Source organism: Pleurodeles waltl, chromosome 7 (genome assembly GCF_031143425.1).
Source record: "Pleurodeles waltl isolate 20211129_DDA chromosome 7, aPleWal1.hap1.20221129, whole genome shotgun sequence".
NCBI classification, from domain to species: domain Eukaryota; kingdom Metazoa; phylum Chordata; class Amphibia; order Caudata; family Salamandridae; genus Pleurodeles; species Pleurodeles waltl.
In genome coordinates this window covers 612118234-612138061 of record NC_090446.1, presented here as the reverse complement: position 1 = coordinate 612138061, position 19828 = coordinate 612118234, and the positions used below count along the sequence as shown (strand labels likewise).

The following is a 19828-nucleotide window of genomic DNA, read 5'->3' as shown; positions in this document are numbered from 1 at the left end:
CTCGACTGGATCCAATCCTTCCTCTCCGGCAGAACGCATGGAGTGAGACTCGCCCCCTTCCTTGCAGAACCCACACCCACCACCTGAGGAGTTCCCCAAGGATCCTCCCTCAGCCCCACGCTGTTCAACGTCTAATTTGCCCCACTATCCACCATTGTCAGAAGCTATAGAATAAACATAATCTCCTACACCAACGACACCCAACTCATCCTCTCCCTCTCCAATGAACCAGACAAGGTCAGGTACAACTTCCACGAAGGCATGAAAGCAGTCGCCAACTGGATGAGAGTCATCTGCCTTCAAGTCAACACAAACAAGACTGAAGTACTCATCCTGAGTCCTCAACCCAACGCATGGAGCGACTCTTGGTGGCCACCCAACCTCAGAAACCCGCCCACCCCCGCCAGCCAAGCCCGCAACCTCTGAATCATCCTGGACCCTGACCTCAGCATGAACCATCAGATCAACTCAGTCACCTCCACCTGCTTTTGCACCCTCCGTTTCCTATGCAAGACCTTCAAGTGGATCCCCCTCAAGCATAGAAAGACCGTCACACATGCCCTCATCACCAGCAGACTGGACTACGGCAACGCACTCTATGCCGGAATCAACAAAAACTCACCCGCAAATTGCAAAACATCCGGAAGCCGCCGGCAGATTGATCCTCGACCTACTCCGACACTGCCACATCTCCCAACACCTACGCACACTGCACTGGCTCCCCATAGAGAAAAGAATCACTTTCAAAATCCTCACCTACGCACACAAAGCCCTCCACAACACCGGACCAGCCTTCCTTAACCTGCAAATCAACTTCCACGTACCCCACAGGGCCCTACACTTAGCTCAGCTCTCTCTCACAGAAGTACCCTGCATCAGGAAGACCAGAACAGGAGGAAGCTCCTACCTCGCCACCACCTGGAATGCCCTACCCATCCACATCAGACAAACCACCTCCCTCCCCAGCTTAACGAAGGAACTGAAGAAATGACTTTTTTAATCCACCTCTGGTACACGCTACACTCCCCCCAGCACCTTGCGACCCTAACAGTTGAGTAGCTGCGCTTTATAAACACTCATTGATTGATTGATTGAGTCGTTCAGAAATTTACTGTCTGTTATGGCCATGTTACTCATGGTGGTAAGGGAGAGTTAAAACTGGCCATTCAACCACTGGTCTAAATTCTGACCATCTTAACTTCTTCAGGCTGTCAAAGGAATATGTCAGTGACGAAGACAGAGTAGTGTCCATAGCTAAGATACTTCAGGACCTCCCATCTTTAAATCAGGTGGGATGACCTTCAGTTTGGTGGAAAGGACACTCTTTCAGCATTTGGATAGAGTAACCTCTCTGACAAACTCTAAATCACCCCCTAGGGATTTAATCTTGCTCAACAAACTTTACATTCACCTTAGCCAAGACTTCCCAAATATTTTTTTAATTCAATATAATATAGTGGCGAATGAATATTAATTTATTTCAAGTTACCTAACACCCATTTAGTATAGAAGCAAAATCGTCATACCACATTAAATTAAGAATTCTCAAGCTTCCCGTGTCCATGTATGAGAAGTTTACAGAATCAAGGTTTTTCTTTGCATTCTTGAACTTATAGTTCTGGATTGAAAATGGAATAACCAGAACCACATGTCTCAGGACGCAAGAGAAAAACTTGGGCGAGATGAGCTAAATGTGCAAGGACCTGAAAAACATGAGAGCTCTGGGAATGCCTTTGAAGTTATTCAACAAGAAGAATACTACTCATGGGCCACACCACACCTCTGGGTACAACCCCGAATTTCAAAACCAAACAAAACTTTTGAGTTAGTCTATTATTTTATAAAAGTGTTTATTCTTGAGACACAAAGGGATGACATTGTTGGTCACTTAAATCATTCTCAAGAATGACCTCCATCTGTTCTCCTCATTATAGTAAACAATTCCTCACCTCCTCACCTCCATGGAATACTTTCAGACCTCCTTTATGTTTATAAGCTGCTATGTGTGGCATAAGGAGCCAAGTCTTACAGTTTGTCAAACTATTTGAGGATTGCCTTTGAATGGTTGCAGAGCAGTTGCCATTTCTTCTTGCAGCTAAGATCACAGACAAGCTGGGAAGGGCATGCTGGAATCCTCCTGCACAGTTCTGCCCAGTCACCAAGGACAGCTTCAGTGGGGAGGAGACTACCTGTCCCTCCCTGTCCTGAAGTGCCCCACCAGAGACAACCACTCTGCAAGTGGAGACTGAAACTTCTTGCCAGAGGCTGCCAATCCTTCTCTGTTCTGAAGTGTCCCACTAGAGACAATCACTCTGCAAATGGAGACTGCATCTTCTACTAGAGGCTGCTGGTACCTGCATTCCTTCTATGTCCTAAGGTGCCCCACCCGCCAAAAACAAGAAGTCTTCAAAAAGGAGATTGGACCTGCTGTCAGAAGCTGCTGGTCCCTACCAGTCCTGAGGTGTCCCACCAGAGGCAAGCAGAGACTCCACCTGCTGCCAGAGGCTACTTGCTCCTTCTGGGTCTAAGGCTTCAGCCTTCAAGGTGCAATAACTTAGTAAGGGGAGGGGCTGCTCACCGAGATCTCTCTCTGTTTGCTGAACATCACACTGAGAGTCAGCATCGTACCTGCACCAGGGGACTGTGAGGTTGTAGTGATATTGTGTGATATCAGTGCTGCTTTCTTTACATTACATTCAGTGCTCTGTTGATGTGGATGGAATGCAAAAGGAGCAGTTGCAGAGAGACTTCCAATAGGAGCACTGGGTTACAGCTGTGTCCTGCATCACGCTAGAGATGAGCTTATAAAACCCTAAAAACATTTCTGGAGTACTACTGTCATTGAAACTCAGCAAAATTGGCCACAAGATGTCGAGCCTGGGCGTTATGAGCACTCTTACAAAGGGAAACACTGAGCTGAGAAATCACCAGACAGACGGACGTCTGGGTTGTAACTTGGAGCTGAGTGTGGACACAGTTCACAGTTTTCAATATTTACACTACAAGGTATGTTTTCTGTGGTACTAATGTGTTTGCTGTTGCTACCTCATTGAGTATGCAAGCCAGCTGTTAACTGGCATTGGATGCAGTGGTTCAAGGAGTAGCCAGGCCCTTTAAAGGGCTTGGCACTTGTTGCAGCGGTAAGTCACACAACCGTAATACTGCTGTAGCAAACACATATGTGACATTTACTTAGTGCATCACCATGCAGGTCATGTAATTGACCACATGTCATCATTTTTAATTGGGATACTGCACACACACTAGGATTTTTATTAGGGAATATAATGTTGCCATCCAAAATGTTACCATGATGGATTGCTCCCACAATAAGGGGGTATTTGTGCTACACAGTGCTATATTCTTTTAAGGCAGTGAAGCTTTAGTCACAGAGGATACAGCCATGATCTAATATCAAAGCTGGGAATCAATTTAGCTTATCTCCATGTTATGTGAATTTCTAGAACTCTGCTATACTTAGTACTATACTTTTTTGGATATATTTTGCACGTCTTATCTTTTTTGGTTGTGAATCACATAAGTAACTCAGAGAAATAAGCATGCTGAATTCTCCATCATTGCAGCCCTTCATAGTTACTGAAGGTGAGCCGTCAATGTAATGGGAAGAGTGGGCAAACTAGTTTGTCAACTCCTTATCTACATTTGAGAAAGCAGGTTTTTCACCAGGAAGTAACTAAAATCTTACTACGTTGTTTAGGACCAGGCTGCCTATAAATATACAATTGCACATAAGAAAATCAAGATATGAAGGTGAAGGGAACGTTTTTCATTATGCTCTGGAAGACTTAGTCATATATTTTTCACCTACTGTGTATGTACCAGTTGACCGTTATAGCTTTTATCAAAGGAAACAAGACACCAGTGAGAAAGTGGAAAATGATGTCTCTGCATTAAAGAAGTTAGCCTGATGTGCAGATTTAGCAATATAGACACTGAATTGATTAGAAATCAAATACTAATGCATTATAATAATACCAATATAGAAGACAAACTATGGGCCAATGGTCAAGCAGATTTAAAAGAAGCTGTAGCAATTGCTAGAAAGGCAGTGTTAACCACTAGGTGTGCCAAAGCACTTTTGAGTAATTCTACAATAAAGAATACAGATGGCGAAATTGTGGGTAAGAAAAATGAGGACAGCAAAAAGGGTAAAGTGGACTATAAATAAGAATTGCTCTAGCAATAATAGTAACAGGCACAGGATGGAAGGTTTGAGAGGAAGATGCTAAAGGTCCAGTAGTCCTGATTACTGTACGTATGATAAGACATGTCCTGCACTGTACCAAAAAAAAGGTTGTGGTCATTTCGTTACAGCGTTTCTCAGTACAAAGGATTCTGCAGTCAGATGCAATCTAGATGACCCCACACAAAAGCATGTTCTAAAATAAAGCAATGGAAGATACACAAGTGTTAAGCATTCATGAAGCAGCTCTAGATATAAATGGGATTCCTAGGGAAAAAAATATGTGTGATATTTTAGCAGGAGGTGTAATTGTGAATCTAGAAGCACTGATAGTCTGTTTCTCTGTACTCCATAATCAGTGAAGGGCTCTAGAAGGAATATTTTATAGAGATGATTGGAAAAGACCTAGAACAGCCAGATATTAAACCACAGAGTTTTGTTGGTGAACCTATATTATTGTTAGGTTTTTGAAGACTCAAATGTGAATTTAAAGAGAGAAGTGCAGAAGGCAAAATGTAATTGGCAGAATAAGGGCCATGGCTACTTGGTTGGTGGGATCAAGGGGAATTTGCACACTACTTGAACCCAAGATCTGTTTAACTAGTGGGCAGTGTACTGCAGACGTGGGAATCTGTAATCAAGAAGTGTCCTGTGGTATTCTCCAGTAAAACTGGGAAACTCAAGGGATTTCTACACAACATAATTCTTAAGGGGGAGGGGCAGCCTCGCATTCACAGAGTTAGGAATATTCCATTGGGTATTTTGCAAGAGGTAGACATAGTTGGAGAGACTGGAAACTGATAGTGTAACTAAACTGCTAGTATCCTCTGATTGGGTGGTTCCTAGATACTGCTAAGGCCAATGGCCTGGTGAGACTATTTGTCAATTTAGGGGATCTGAATAGGAGCTTTCTTAAAGATATGTTTCTCTTACGCTGCATTAATGAATTACTAGCAATGTGACGGAATATGATTTGGTTCCAAACCATAGATCTTACTGCTGCATACCACCAGATGCCATTACACCGTTAGCAAGCCCTTAACTACCTTAATTACAGTAGTTTGTTGCTTCCAACTCATGAGAGATCCTTTCTGTTTGGCCCCTGCTGATGCCATGGTTCAAAGGCTTATGTACATCCTTGTCAAAAAAGTAGAGCATTACATTTTTTCAGGATGCTATTTTGGTTTTGGGAAAGGATAAGAAAGATCATGAGGAATAATTTAGGATGGCTTTGAAAATTCTAAAAAAGAATGGTCTAAGAATGCAAATTCTCCAAAGGAAGGTTTCTTATTTGGAGTATAAATTCAGTTTAGTGGCATAATGTCAAAGAAAGCACTTGTTGAAGCCATCAGACTTGCACCCACACCACAGTATAAAGATGAAGCTCATGCTTTTCTTGGGTTGGCGGAATTTTATTCAAAGTTTATGAATAACGTATCAGGAAGAATGTGTCACGTTAGACAACTGCTAAAAAAAAATAAGGATGCAAATGTATATAGTCTCCAGAGTGCCAGGTGGCATTTAAGCACATCAAGTCAGATGTTTATAAGGCATCATCCCTACAAGGCAATGATCCCAAATGTAAAAGTATTAAAACAATAAATGGCAGTGGTAAGGGATTAGGGGCCAGATGTAGGAAAAAAGCAATTTGCGACTAGCAAATTGCGAGTCCCTGCGATTCGCAATTTGCAAGTCGCAAATTGCTATGCAGTACGGTGTCTCAGACACCGACTGCAACTCGCAATGGGGTCGCAATGACCCACCTCATGAATATTCATGAGGTGGGTCGCAAATTGCAGCCCCATTGCGAGTATAGGCACTCGCTAACATGGAGGCCTGCTGACGTCAGCAGACCTCCATGTTAGCGACCTGCTTTTAAATAAAGCAGTTTTTTTTTTTGAAGTGTAGCCCGTTTTCCCTAAGGGAAAACGAGCTGCACTTAAAAAAAAAACGAAACCTTTAGTTTCGGTTTTTTTTCAGGGCAGGGAGTGGTCCCTTGGACCACTCCCTGCCCTGAAAAAATATTTTGGGCTCCAGTCACAAACTGGAAGGGGTCCCAAGGGGACCCCTTCCAATTTGCGATTGGGTTACCATCCACTTGAAGTGGATGGTAACTGCGATGCAATTTGCGACCGCATATGCGGTGGCAAATGGTATTGCATCCCAATGCGACTCGCAAATAGGAAGGGAACACCCCTTCCTATTTGCGAGTCTGAAATGCATTTTGCGAGTCGGTAACGACTCGCAAAATGCATTTCTGCATTGGGATACGCGTTTTGCGACTCGCAAACGGCAAATTTTGCCGTTTGCGAGTCGCAAAACGTTTGCTACATCTGGCCCCTAGGAGCTGTATTGTCTCAGCTGGATGAAGTAGGGAATGAAGTGGTTGTTGTGTTTGCCTCTTGAACATTAACACAAACAGGGTAAATATACTCTATTATTGAGAGAGAAACCCTCTGATGTGTGTAGGGTTTGAGCCATTTCCATCAGTTTGCATGGGGATCCAATGTACTGGTGTATTGTGAAGATAAGCGTCTAACCAAGGTACACACCACCCAATGCCTAAACAATGCATCTTCCAGGATTGCATAATTTTCTATGCAGCTCCTTGATTATGAAATACAATATGTACCTGGTGCAAGAAACAAAGTGGCAGATTTTATTCGCAAAGTGCCCCTGCCCATCAGTGAGGACATCACATGTCACTGGGATGAGTGCCATATGGAAGCATTAGAAGGCAGTGAGTTGCATGGTTTGAGTGAGGAAGAAAGGAAACTTGAATTGGGGAAAGATGTTATCCCTGATTGTGTGATAACATTTTTAATTGGTGGTTGGCCAGAGAAAAAGACATTAGACAAATGCTTGAATTTCTTTTAAGAAGTAAGGAATGAGCTGTCTGTCAAAAATGATCTCTTAGTGAAGAAAGGTTGTCTCATGTCTTGTGTTCTTCTGCACACTACAATTGTAAACGTATTCCATGAAGGGCACCTAGGCATAGTTAAAACTAAGAATTGGGCCAAACAATCATATTGGTAGCTGGATTCGACAAGGAAGTGGAGGAAATTGTACGTCAATGTGTGAAGTGTATTCATTCTGACAAATCCCAGCTTACTTTTAGTGCACCTTTGCATCCTTTTGAGCACCAAATATGACTTGGGAAAGAGTAGGAATAGATGTGATGGGGTCTGTACAGGATGAGGAAAGTGGTGTGAAATTTGCCATTATGGTGGTAACTCACTTTTTTAAGTGACAGGAAGTAAAAAATGTACATAAAGTGGATGCTGTTACTGTAATAAGTTTTATGGATGAGATTTTCTAGAAAGAAGCACTGCCCAGAACTGTATTAGGTGACTTTTTTAATGCTTTGTAAACATAGAAACACGTTTATACACTATCCTAAAGACAATGCTTCGTGGAACTCTTTAATACTTTGATTAAGGCATTACTGAATTGGTAAAAAGAAACAATTTGAATTGGGAGAAAGAGATAAAACATGTTGTGAGCGCAGAGGATCATGCCATGTGAGGCCATGATCACAGCTCTTTCACTTTAATGAGAAGTGAGACTCCATTGACTAAAGACAACATGGGATGGATGCTTAAAGCCAGAAAGGTGGTCACTGGAGGACGTCACTAACAGGATAAGCTTAGCTCACACAACTTGTGAAAGTAGGTTGGATGAGATGCATGGGGTGAGGAAAGAAAAAGAGATTTGTGACAAAGTCAGAGTGAAAACGGGGTAACTGTGAGGAGGGGAGAAAGCAGATTTTCTTTTCATTTAAGTTTGAGGAAAATCTTATGTAATGCCACATTGTTCAGTGATTGGATGGTATTGTTTGTCATACTAGCCAGTTGTCTTTATACAAGCAGAAGGATAACACCAGGTTGCTACCAAGGACAACTAATTATGATTGTTTGGATGATGAGATGAGAAGGGATGAGAATAAAAGGGGGGAGTGAGAATTGTGGTAGTAGTTGAGATGGAGGTTCTGTGTCTGCATCCACCTCCACTGCTGCTTCATCTCTTATGTTCGGTAACTTCGTAAGCAAAGGGAGGTTTGGTAGACAGATTATTAAACTGAAGAGACTAGAGGTTTTTGTTTGTGAATACTAGGGTAATTGTTAAACATGCAGTACATGCTATTGTACTTTCTATGTTATGCTGTCTGTTAATTACCACTTCATTTTTATATTTTCATATTTCAATATTCTTCCCTTCATTTCCTTAACTTAAGTTTTGATATAATGGGGAGAAGAAGTGTCAGGTTCTAGTGCCCTCATGCAAGCTCGGCGCTGCCTCTTTTGCATTCCAGTCTGTGCTCTCATGCGTGGTTGGATTACATGAGGAGTGTTAGCGCGTCTGACCTTAATAAGTAAACTTACAAGGGGACGCGAATAGGCCAATGAAAATTTTGACTTGCAATTAAGATGTTCCCATCATAACTCCGGTACACAATATCAATAATCAACAACAATCAATTACATTAATAATCAATAGAGTCAGTAATTGTCACGCACCATGACCTTTCAGCCATGAATAACCACACCTTTTAGTAAAAGTTAGAATATTTATTTCCCTATATTAACAATGCAAAGGTCATGTAGATTGATCTCAATATCAAATGAAACACATACAGAAACTATACTGGCTGTCCAAAGCAGCGGAAGAATCGTAATCTAATCAAAGCTTGAACTACAACACATTCTAAGGTTATTGTGCAAATTAATAACAAGTCAACAGCGTCAGAGTGATTACATACATTAGGGTTCAGCAGAGAAATTCATCAAGCATTATTCCCCATTTGCAGAATTTCCTTAGTGAGGATCCTTAACTAACACAAGATTAGCATCAGCAGATTGGGCTTCATGTAAAACAATTTAATAACACGAATTTGGAAAAACATCTAACTATGGCTCTATCAAACAGTTCGGTTGGTACCTAGAAAGAAAAAGCAAATAGACATAATATTCAACAATCTAATTCATAATACCTATCCTCAATGTGGATCAGCAAGCAGAGTCAGTCTTCGTCCTCAGGACATCAGTCGATCAGCAAGACATCAGGATTCTGCATCAAAGTTCAGAAATCGCAAAGTCTTTAAGCATTAAAGTTAAGCACATCTCTTGTCAAGACGCACAAGAAAATATTGACCTTTCGACCTGCAAGAAAATGGGCAATGAACTTGTCTTCTCTTAGTGCAGTCTAGTTAAATCAAAACCACTAAAACTATGTTTCAAATCCCTTTTGGTCAATGAAACGCATCTTCACACTTTGGCCAATAAAACTAAAACTCCAAATCTATGAATTCTACTATTACTCCATTCGCATGTCGTTGCTTCGTTGTCCTGCAATGTCTTCATCGTCCGGCTAGTCAGGTAACAATATTGTTGCAGCTTCTACTCCAGTCAGTGTCTTTATTGTTCTCCTCCTGAGAAAGTCAGTCTTACATATTTTACACACAAAATGTTACATTAGCAAGAACAGCATCTTCTAGCACTCCTTTTTCATGAGAAAGCATTTCAGCTATAGCACATTTAAACAATGCAATGGAAAATCACAGTTTAACTCTCTAGGTCAGCCATTCAATAAACGTTAAGAAATACACCTTTGACATGAGGCCTGGCAAGTAGACCAAGACCTTCGCTAAGTTAAGGCCTACAATTATTAAAGCTAAGACATAATGCATAACCCTCAATATGACATATTACTTCATTAGTCAAACATATTTTCAACATTTCACAGCATTAGAGTATTAATAAGTACACTTTGTGAACGTTGGCGGCCACTCTCCGTAATCTCATTTTCAAATGTGTGCATTATTTTTCTACGTTATTATATTTTCTACACAAATCTATTATTCAGAATACATGAATACTCATTAATAATTTTTATTAAAACACCTGCGCTTGCAGGAGCAGCTGCAGAGAGGCTTCCAACGGAAGCGGTTAGTTAGAGTTGTGTCTTGCATTGGACTTGAGATGAGATAATACAATCTTAAAGACTTTCCTGGAGTCCTCCTGTCATTGATACTCAAGACAGAAAGGCTACAAAGCTGAGGCTTCACAGTGCTTCTCCAACCTGCAGCCCTACGCTGCATACACCTCTTTTATCATCCTTGATGGCCCAAAATGAGGTAGGACATGTGCCATTACTCAATGAACTGCTAGAACCCAACATTTAAAATAAGGAGACACAAAGACAGTTTCCGGGGAGGCCTCGCACTGCCAGGGGTGATTCTGTAGTGTACACTGACAAACTGTTGCACAGCTCATGCACAACAAAAGCAACTGCACATAAAGGAAAATAGCCATGTAGGGTTTAAATTTGCTTTCACCCTGTATCACAATGCCCTCAAAAGGACAGCCCTGTCAGTGCCGCTGAGCAGGCTCTGAGGCTTTTCCTTACGTGCCATTTTGATTCAACTTTCACCCTGATGTAGTATTCACCACTCTGGGACCATGATTTGCCTCCCTAGAAGTGGCCCATAAGCGACTTGGAAATGGCTCGTTGGTTGCCTTGAAATGGTTCACAAGCAGCCTGTAACTGCACGTGCTGCCTCTCAGCAGCATTCCAAAAGAACAACATCAAGAGAAAGACTGGGGCCCATATTTATACTTTTTTAGCGCTGCATTTGCGTCATTTTTTGCGTCATTTTTTGATGCAAAAGTGGCGCAAACTTACAAAATACTAATGTATTTTGTAAGTTTGCGCTGCTTTTGCATCAAAAGCGGCGCAAATGCAGCGCTAAAAAAGTATAAATATGGGCCTAAGTGCTGCTTTGCTGAGGGAAACCGGATTCTTAAGTGGCCTCTCAAGGACGAATCAAGAACCACTTTATGTGTTGATATTGAGTCCTAAGTCGGGAATCAACATGCTTTTTTTTGTGCAAACAGCCCAAGTCTGCAAATTGGGCCGTTTGCGCACAGAAAAAAGCTTTGCACATCTGGTCCTTGCTTTATTACTGATTTTGGGAGCTGCATGTGCCTCCGTCCTCTTTCTTTCCCTTTGTCCTCTTCCCACCCCCTCCACCGGCTGAGCACCCTGACAAGTGAAATTTAGGGCTGGTGTTAGCCAAGATCTTTTGATTTTACTAAGGTTATGTACAGTATACTAATTTCGGGGGCATTCAGCCAGCCATCTTTATCCATTGGTTGTTGTACCACACAAATCTTTCGCCGCCCACTGCCGCAAACAGCATATGGAAGTGAGTCAGCCCCCTTCAGCCATTGGCTAACTTCACCATGAGTGACTGTGTTTTTTCTTTCACATGAAGCACATCTGCACACAAAGTAGTTCCCTTCCGTGCCAATGACTGCTATGGCAGTGTCTGCTTTTAGGACCAAAAATATTTTTGGATGTATCCACTTTTTTTTAAACATTCGCGAGCGCTCAGCAAGCAAGTTTTACAATTCTGACAAAACTGAAAAAAAGCGCTGGCAAAGGGCTGCCAGCAACTGCCTGATCTATTGACTCTTAATTTAAACATTGTGCGGTTATAGAGGAAAATCATAGCATACTCCTGCCACCTGGTAGTTACATTTGAAACAGTCCATAAAACACTGAAAAACGATCCGCGTGTCTGTCGATTGCCAAACAGATTAACTTCTGTCCACTGTGCGTCTTCACTCAGTTTTATCTGCATGTATGCACATGTGGGCAACATTCTGTCATGCACTTCCCTAAAGTATCCCGTCGAGAAACTTAGAAATGGTGCATGGAAACTCCCTGCGTACGCTCTTCAGTGTCACATAGCAGGATTTACTTTTTGCCATTTACCATTGTTGATAAGATTCGCCTTCTGGAATTGACTACTGAAATGTTTCTGTATATTCAATTCATGTTAACATTGATGCAAGTAGTTTCAAATTCCTATAACACAAGATCTGGTTTCAAATAAAGGGAACAACAATGTAACTAACAAGTACAATTTAATATTAGTATGTGTGTTGTTTGATCATTTAAAGTTCATTTTATGTTTCTCTCCACCACCAAAAGCACGATTGCATTGTGGAAAATGGATTTGTCAATTTGTTTTTGTTTCTAACTAGTCTTGAAGTAACAGTGCAGGACCTTTGTGCTGCCTCTTTTACCCCCTCAAAACCCATGGTGCTTTCTGAAAGAACATTTTGGGGCACATTTATACCCCATTTGCGCAGAATTTGCGTCATTTTTTTACGCAAATTCGGTGTAAAACTAACTCCATATTTATATTTTGATAACTCCATATTTATATTTTGATATTAGACACGTCTAACGTCAAAATATTGGAGTTTGCACCATTTTTTAGATGTGTGAACCTACCTTGCGTCAATGAGATGCAAGGTAGGCGTTCCCATATTAAAAATGGTGCTAACCCCATAGCCCCATATTTATCCCCCCATGCTAAAATGACTCACAGGTGGGAGGAGGGGATAAATAATGGTGCAAAGCCTGCTTTGCCCTATTATGTAACGACTGGGTCAGATCAGGCGTTAATGTAGCTGTGGACCCATTTCCATAGTTAAACACCATGGAATGGGCCCACAGGTGCCCTCCTCGAGCCCCAGAAACACCCCCACCCACACCAGAGGAACATCGGAGGATGGGGGACCCCATCCCAGGTAAGTATGGTAAGTATAGGTAAATGATTAAAAAATAAAAATAAAGTGCCATTGGGGCCCAACTTGGAGCCCCCTGCATGGCACAGGGTGCAATGGCCATGCCCAGGGGACACTGGTCCTCTCTGCCTGCTGGCCATTGGGGTGGTGGGCATGACTCCTGCCTTTTCTAAGACAGGAGTCATGTGGTATGGATGGTTTTGCATAAAACATTTACGCTAGGCTAGGTAGAGTCATCTTTTTTTACTCCAACTAGCCTAACGTCATTTTTTGGTGCAAAACATCCTTCTCCCATACCGCCAGCCCCACCCAGCTAGCATAATTTTTTTTACACTAGCCCACCCTTTGTAACGGCTTGCGCCATTCCATAAATATGGCGCCCAGCTGGTGCTCAGGAATGGCGCAAGCCGGTGCTAAACTTTTTGGTGCAAAACGGCATTAATGCAGTTTTGCAGCAAAAAGTATAAATATGCCCCTTTGCACGGTGTTTGTGTTGGATCACCCGAGACGTTAACGCAATGATACTTTTACTTTTAAAGACTACAAAAATATTCTGTGAAAAAAGGTCTTCTGCCGATTCTGAAATGTATGAGAAGCAATCGATGTTTTTCCAAGAAGTTGTCAAAGGGGAATATTTCACGTGGCTGACGGATGTCAACCTTTGCGCTGCTTAGAAATGTCATACAGCCTGACACCCGCACCCTTTACTTTTATTTATATTCAAGGGTTTACGAAAATGCTAAAATGGACCAGGCAGCATTAAAGGGGGTATCAACTGTGGAGAAAGGCAATTCGCTTTACCCAGTCCTGCATTTTCAGCAATAGCCAAACATAGGCATTATAAAATGTTGGTTTGTTTGATGACGTCTTCTTGGGTTTTAAGGTCTACTATGATGTCATTTGGTAGATGGCCCCTTTAAGGAAACTCTTCTGACAAGAAGCTACATTCCTAACTCTGCCCCACCTTGTTTTAATGATACAAATTGCCGTTCAGTGAAATAAGTGTCTTTATATTAGCTCTACATTGCAAGTTCCCAGCTTGTTATCTATCATAGATTCAAATACATCCCACCAATGCTTTCCTCCTGGCAAAGCTGAGTTGTCTGGACAGCTAGGCAATGTAATCACAGTGAGACACGGAATGAAGATGGTCATAGTTGTGATTCAGATCCCATTACAGACACTCCATCTTCCAGTACACGTAGGATAGCTTAAAACTTCTACAAAGACTAGTCTGACGTAGAGACCACTAGGTTGAAAATATAATTAGGGTAAAACTAAACATTTATATGACCGTATGACTGAGATAGGGGCACTAGCCTTCTAGTCATATTCATGAGGTGCAGCTGTATCTGGGTGAGTTCTTTAGTTTTGTCTCTTTTCTTTCCCAGTCTATTCAGATTTAATTTTACCACTGCTCCTTTTTTACATGCCACCCCTTGTCTCCTTCAGCACTCATTACCTTTATTTCCTGGTCCTTCATTCTTTCCCAGTGATGCTCTTTCTTAGCCCTTATTTCTTTCCCTGTGATGTTCTTTGTTCTTTCTCAAGTCTCCTCTACTCTCTGAGTTCCTTCTCTGTGCACTTGACTCTTTTACAATCTTCAGTTAACTTGTTTTCTTCTACTTGTGCCTATATTCTCATGCACTATTTCTCCAATTGTAGGCGCCTCAAGATGCCCGAATACAGCAGCCGGTCAGCACTGAGGAGCCACTATCAGCTGCACTGAAAGATCATAATCCTAAAAAAATCCGTGGCACCAAGGAGACAGCAGCAAAACCCAATGACACTCCCTTTGTATACAACAATGAATCTCTGGACACCACTGACCTCTGACCTCAGGGCTTAGGAGGGGCTGTTAAGGGACTTTGAATATCAGACTTCATTCTTTTTTATAAAATGGCTGCCGTCGGGCTGCAAGATGGCAGCCTTCAATCTGATTTCAAAATGGCAGACTGTATTCTAACTTCAAGATGGCAGGATTCAGTCTGATTTCAAGATGTCAGCCTTCAGGCTGATTAAAAGTAGCATTTGAATACCCATTTCCCTGGGGGAAGGAGAGGGCTTTATAAAAGAGGAGCATTCCCAAAGTTGTTGCTAAATGTTCAGATTTACACTCCTTACTTAATCACCTATAATGATTATTTTCCACTTCTGGGTATGATTTTCACTATTTGCTCTGGGACCAATTTGCTTTTTTCTAAAGCCCGTTGCTGAATTTGCAGTAGAGGTGCCTGAAATGAAACCTCAGGCTTTGCATTACAACCATCACATCATTCACCTAGTTAGCCTACGTTATGGAAATGTAACCCTCTCTGAGATAGCGATTCACATTTGATAATATGGCAAATAAATAACCTACTGGATCGCACTTTAGACTTTCACTAAATTTGGTATTTTCCTTGGGATTTTGCATGAGATGTTATAGCAAGAAAGTTGTAACATGCTTTGTGGAAGATCGTCTGTCTTTCTGTTAATTAATTGTGCCCATTCCCAGCTAAATAAAACACATTGGCCAACAGATAAATACAGTGGCAAACATAAGGTCGAAAGTCCCTGGTGGCAACGCCAGGTGACCAGTTAAAATCTGTTCTCTTGGTTTCAGGTACAGGAAATTGGCGTTTGGATACTGAACATTATAAATCCACCTTAAGAAAAAAATTGTAAATTATATTAGGTGAATAACAATGGCAGCTGAAGTCAGTAGACACAATTAGACATAATTAACAAGTTCCAAGATGCAACTGGAATCTAGTGAAAGCTTCTCCATTGCAGCAAATCTCCAGTGTTAAGATATCCAAAAACTGATCTGTCAGTAGCTGGCACACTGGAACAGAAAGGCACCAACACAAGAGAGGGAGTCTCTGATGCATGTACAGGGAAAAACTGAGATAGAAAGACACAAGATAATGGACAAGGAGACATAGAGAGTCATTTAGAATTTGTTATACCTGGAACTCTCCTGTTGACCGGCACTTCTCCAACCATGCAAAACCTGCAGTTCGGCTTTCTCATTTAGAAGTGATGGACAGCCAGGTTTCCAAAGTCAGAGCATCGGCTGTCTATGCTGTGGAACACCTCTTCCTGGCGATCATCTACCAAATCTCCACTGTTGCTTAAGGTTGATCCATATTCCCTATTCAGTGCACTCTCGGAGAAGTGAGGAACTGAGAATACAGCGGCAGATGGAGAAAGGGTCTTTCCCCACCCCATAATATGGTGATCCTAAATGACCACTGCAGTCAATTTGAGAATAAAATATGATCCCTCAGATCGTGAGCAATGGCCACTGAAAGAGGAATTCGCAAACACTAGGACTAAAATTCAAACACTTGGAGACAAAGTTGGCTAACCCACTCAGAATAGCCCACAGGCTTCTAGCCTCACAGTTGTTACTAAATTCTTGAGTGTATGATACCCCATTGGGGTGAACGGTGGAGACAAATGAAATAGTTTAAAATAACGTAGCATTACATAATGTAATGCATGTTTGCCCCAAGCAATGGCCGTCTTCGTGCAGTTCAAATGTGCTCCAGGTATTACATGTAAAATGTTGTCCTTCCTTTGTGTGACTTTATATCAGGACTGAATTATACATAAAGTAAATATCAGTACATATAATGCAAGGAATGTGTACTCCTGTTTCTAGAAATGTAGTTCGTGTCTCACTACAAACTAATTGTTTCGCCTTTGGTATACTGCTATAAAGAACTGGAATGTTCACATAACATCATGTTTCAATACAATAGAACTAAATTACTTGTTGCATACTGAACTATCTGGTTGAGTATTTGCAGATCATAATAAGACACAAATGCGTACCTTAGTTAGTCGGGGCTCGGGAGGAGGGTCTTTCTCTATTAAAATTTAGGAAAAAAACAGACTACAATGGTGTTTTTTATACTACAAATTTCACATAAAATGCTAAAAAGCTACAGGTTCTGAAGACACTATTCTAATACATTGGTGTTGTACTAGGCCATGCTTACCCTCTTCAACGGTATCGAGGCACACCCTCAAGGCATCTTGTGGAATTACATTGAATTTTACTGCACAATCACCACAACATTGGCGAATAAGAACCGTTAAAACCACAGATTGTTCGATTTCCATTATTTTTCCAAATGTATCTGTCTTAACTTCATTTTTCCACTCTGCCTCTTCAGTGTAGGTTGTTAGTCATGTTGTGAATGTGTTTTTGTTTGGAAGGGGCAGTGCGGACAAGCAAACCCTCGGAAACACAGGTCAAAGACACCAGAGCTAAACAACTGCTGCAGACTCCTACAACAATGCTACTGCTAAATTTCATGTGCCACACAAAATCAGACAGTTTACACCAAAAGTACATGCGTCATCACGGCAGTAATGATCACATTCTAGAAAGCTTTAGCAATATTGATGAAGAGATGCTGCACACAGTTTGTGAGGTACCTTCTACAGTGATAAGTACCCCCGGTGAAAAGAACAAAATCAGCACTACGTCTTCCAAGCTCAGCGAGAACTATCCCTCAAATTCCAGCATTAAATGTTTTTTATGAGGGCAGTCATTACAGTCCTGTTATTCTTGTTGACTGAAGTCAAGCTCACCTCTTGAAATATTGTTTGTGATATGTACTATGGAGTGCAACAAACTGAATAGAATAGTAGTTGCCGAGGTTGGGATATATCAGTGCATTACTTAGTGATGGATTTTATTGGGAATGACCAGCTAGAGCCTGTTATGAGTCTAGGGCGCTCATTATGTGAATGGATGGAAGTGCGGAAAGTTAGTTCCAGTTGTTTGATTCTACTGGGAAGCACAGTAATCCCTTCTCTGCTTTAGATGATTGTGAAGTTTCAACACATCAAACCCTCAGTGCACCCACTCAAACTGAGTTAGGTGGCCTGTTAGAAATTGAGTCTTTGGTTGGCAGTCAGGTTACCCCCTGTCCAAGCAAGGACCCTCACTCTAGTCAGGGTAAAAGAGAATCACCCTTAGCTAACCCCTGCTCACCCCCTTGGTAGCTTGGCACGAGCAGGCAAGCTTAACTTTATGGTGCCAGGTGTAAAGTATTTGTACCAACATACAGAGTAACTTAATGAAAACACTACAAAAGGACACAATGAAGGATACACAAGTGTTAAGCATTCATGAAGAAGTTCTACATATAAATGGGATTCCTAGGGAAAAAATATTTTTGTGTGGTATTTTAGCAGGAGGTGCAATTGTGAATCTATAAGCACTGGTAGCTTGTTTCTCTTTACTCCATAACCAGTGAAGGGCTCTAGAAGGAATATTTTATAGAGGTGTTTGGAAAAGACCTAGAACAGTTAGGTATTAAACCACAGAGTTTTGTTGGTGAACCTATATTATTGTTAGGCTTTTGAAGACTCAAATTTGAATTTAAAGACAGAAGTGCAGAAGGCTAAATGTAAGTGGCAGAATAAGGGCCATGGGTACTTAATTGGTGGGATCAAGGGGAATTTGCACACTACTTGAACCTAAAATCTGTTTAACTAGTGGATAGTGTACTGTAGAAATGGGAATCTGTAACCAAGAAGTATCCTGTGGTATTCTCCAGTAAAACTGGGAAACTTAATGGATTTCTACACAAAATAATTCTTAAGGGGGGGCAGCCCCACATTCACAAAGTTAGGACTATTCCATTGGGTATTTTGCAAGAAGAAGACATAGTTGGAGAGACTGGAAACTGATGGTGTAACTAAACTGGTAGTATCCTCTGATTGGGTGGATCCTAATTACTTCTAAGGTCAATGGCCTGGTGAGACTATTTTGTCAATTTAAGGGATCTGAACAGGAGCTTTCTTAAAGACATGTTTCCCTTACCCTGCATTAATGAATTACTAGCGATGAGCAGGAATATGACTTGGTTCCAAACCATAGATCTCACTGCTGCATACCACCAAATGCCATTACACCTCGAGCAAGCCCTTAACTACCTTTATTACAGTAGTTTGTTGCTTCCAATTCATGAGAGCTCCTTTCTGTTTGGCCCCTGCTGACGCCATGTTTCAAAGGCTCATGTACATCCTAGTCAAAAAAGTAAAGCATTTTTTCAGGATACTATTTTGGTTTTGGGAAAGGATAAGAAAATCATGAAGAATAATTTAGGATGGCTTGAAAATTCTAAAAATAATGGTAAAAGAATGCAAATTCTCCAATGGAAAGTTTCTTATTTGGAGTATAAATTCAGTTTAGTGGCATAATGTCAAAGAAAGCATTTGCTGAAGCCATCAGACTTGCGCCCACACCACAGCATAAAGATGAAGGTCATGCTTTTCTTGGGTTGGCAGAATTTAATTCAAAGTTTGTGAATACCTTATGAGGAAGAACGTGTCACGCTAGACAACTGCTAAAAAAAAACTAAGGATGCAAATTTATAAAGTCGCCAGAGTGCCAGGTGGCATTTAAGCACATCAAGTCAAATGTTTATAAGGCATCCTCCCTACAAGACCTTGATCCCAAAAGTAAAAGTACTAAAACAATAGATGGCAGTGGTAAGATATTAGGAGCTGTATTGTCTCAGATGGATGAAGTACGAAATTAAGTGGTTGTTGCGTTTGCCTCTTGAACATTAACACCGACAGGATAAAAGTACTTTATTATTGAGAGAGAAACCCTCTGATGTGTGTAGGGTTTGAGCCATTTCCATCAGTTTGCATGGGGATTCAGTGTACTGATGCATTGTGAACATAAGCGTCTAACTAAGGTACACACACCACCCAATGCTTAAACAAATCATCTTCCAGGATTGCATAATTATCTATGCAACTCCTTGATTATGAAATACAATATGTACCTGGTGCAAGAACCAAATTGGCAGATTTTTTTTGCAGAGTGCCCCTGCCCATCAGTGAGGACATCACATGTGAATGGGATGAGTGTCATATGGAGGCATTAGAAGGCAGTGAGTTGCATGGTTTGAGTGAGGAAGAAAGTAAACTTGAATTGGGGAAAGATGTTATCCCTGATTGTGCGATAACATTTTTAATTGGTGGTTGGCCAGAGAAAAAGACATTAGACAAA

General features: G+C 41.3%; 1 protein-coding gene across 2 annotated transcripts in view; it reads left to right on the top strand.

Annotated features, from left to right (window-relative positions):
• CDHR2 (cadherin related family member 2) overlaps positions 1 to 16684 on the top strand; it is a 497387-nt gene extending 480703 nt beyond the window's left edge. For both annotated transcript variants that reach the window (XM_069244564.1, XM_069244565.1), the window contains one exon: positions 14467 to 16684. In XM_069244564.1, the coding sequence (XP_069100665.1) occupies positions 14467 to 14637 (171 nt within the window). In that variant the 3' untranslated portion in view covers positions 14638 to 16684. The remainder of the gene's footprint in view (positions 1 to 14466) is intronic.
• Positions 16685 to 19828: the final 3144 nt, after the last annotated feature.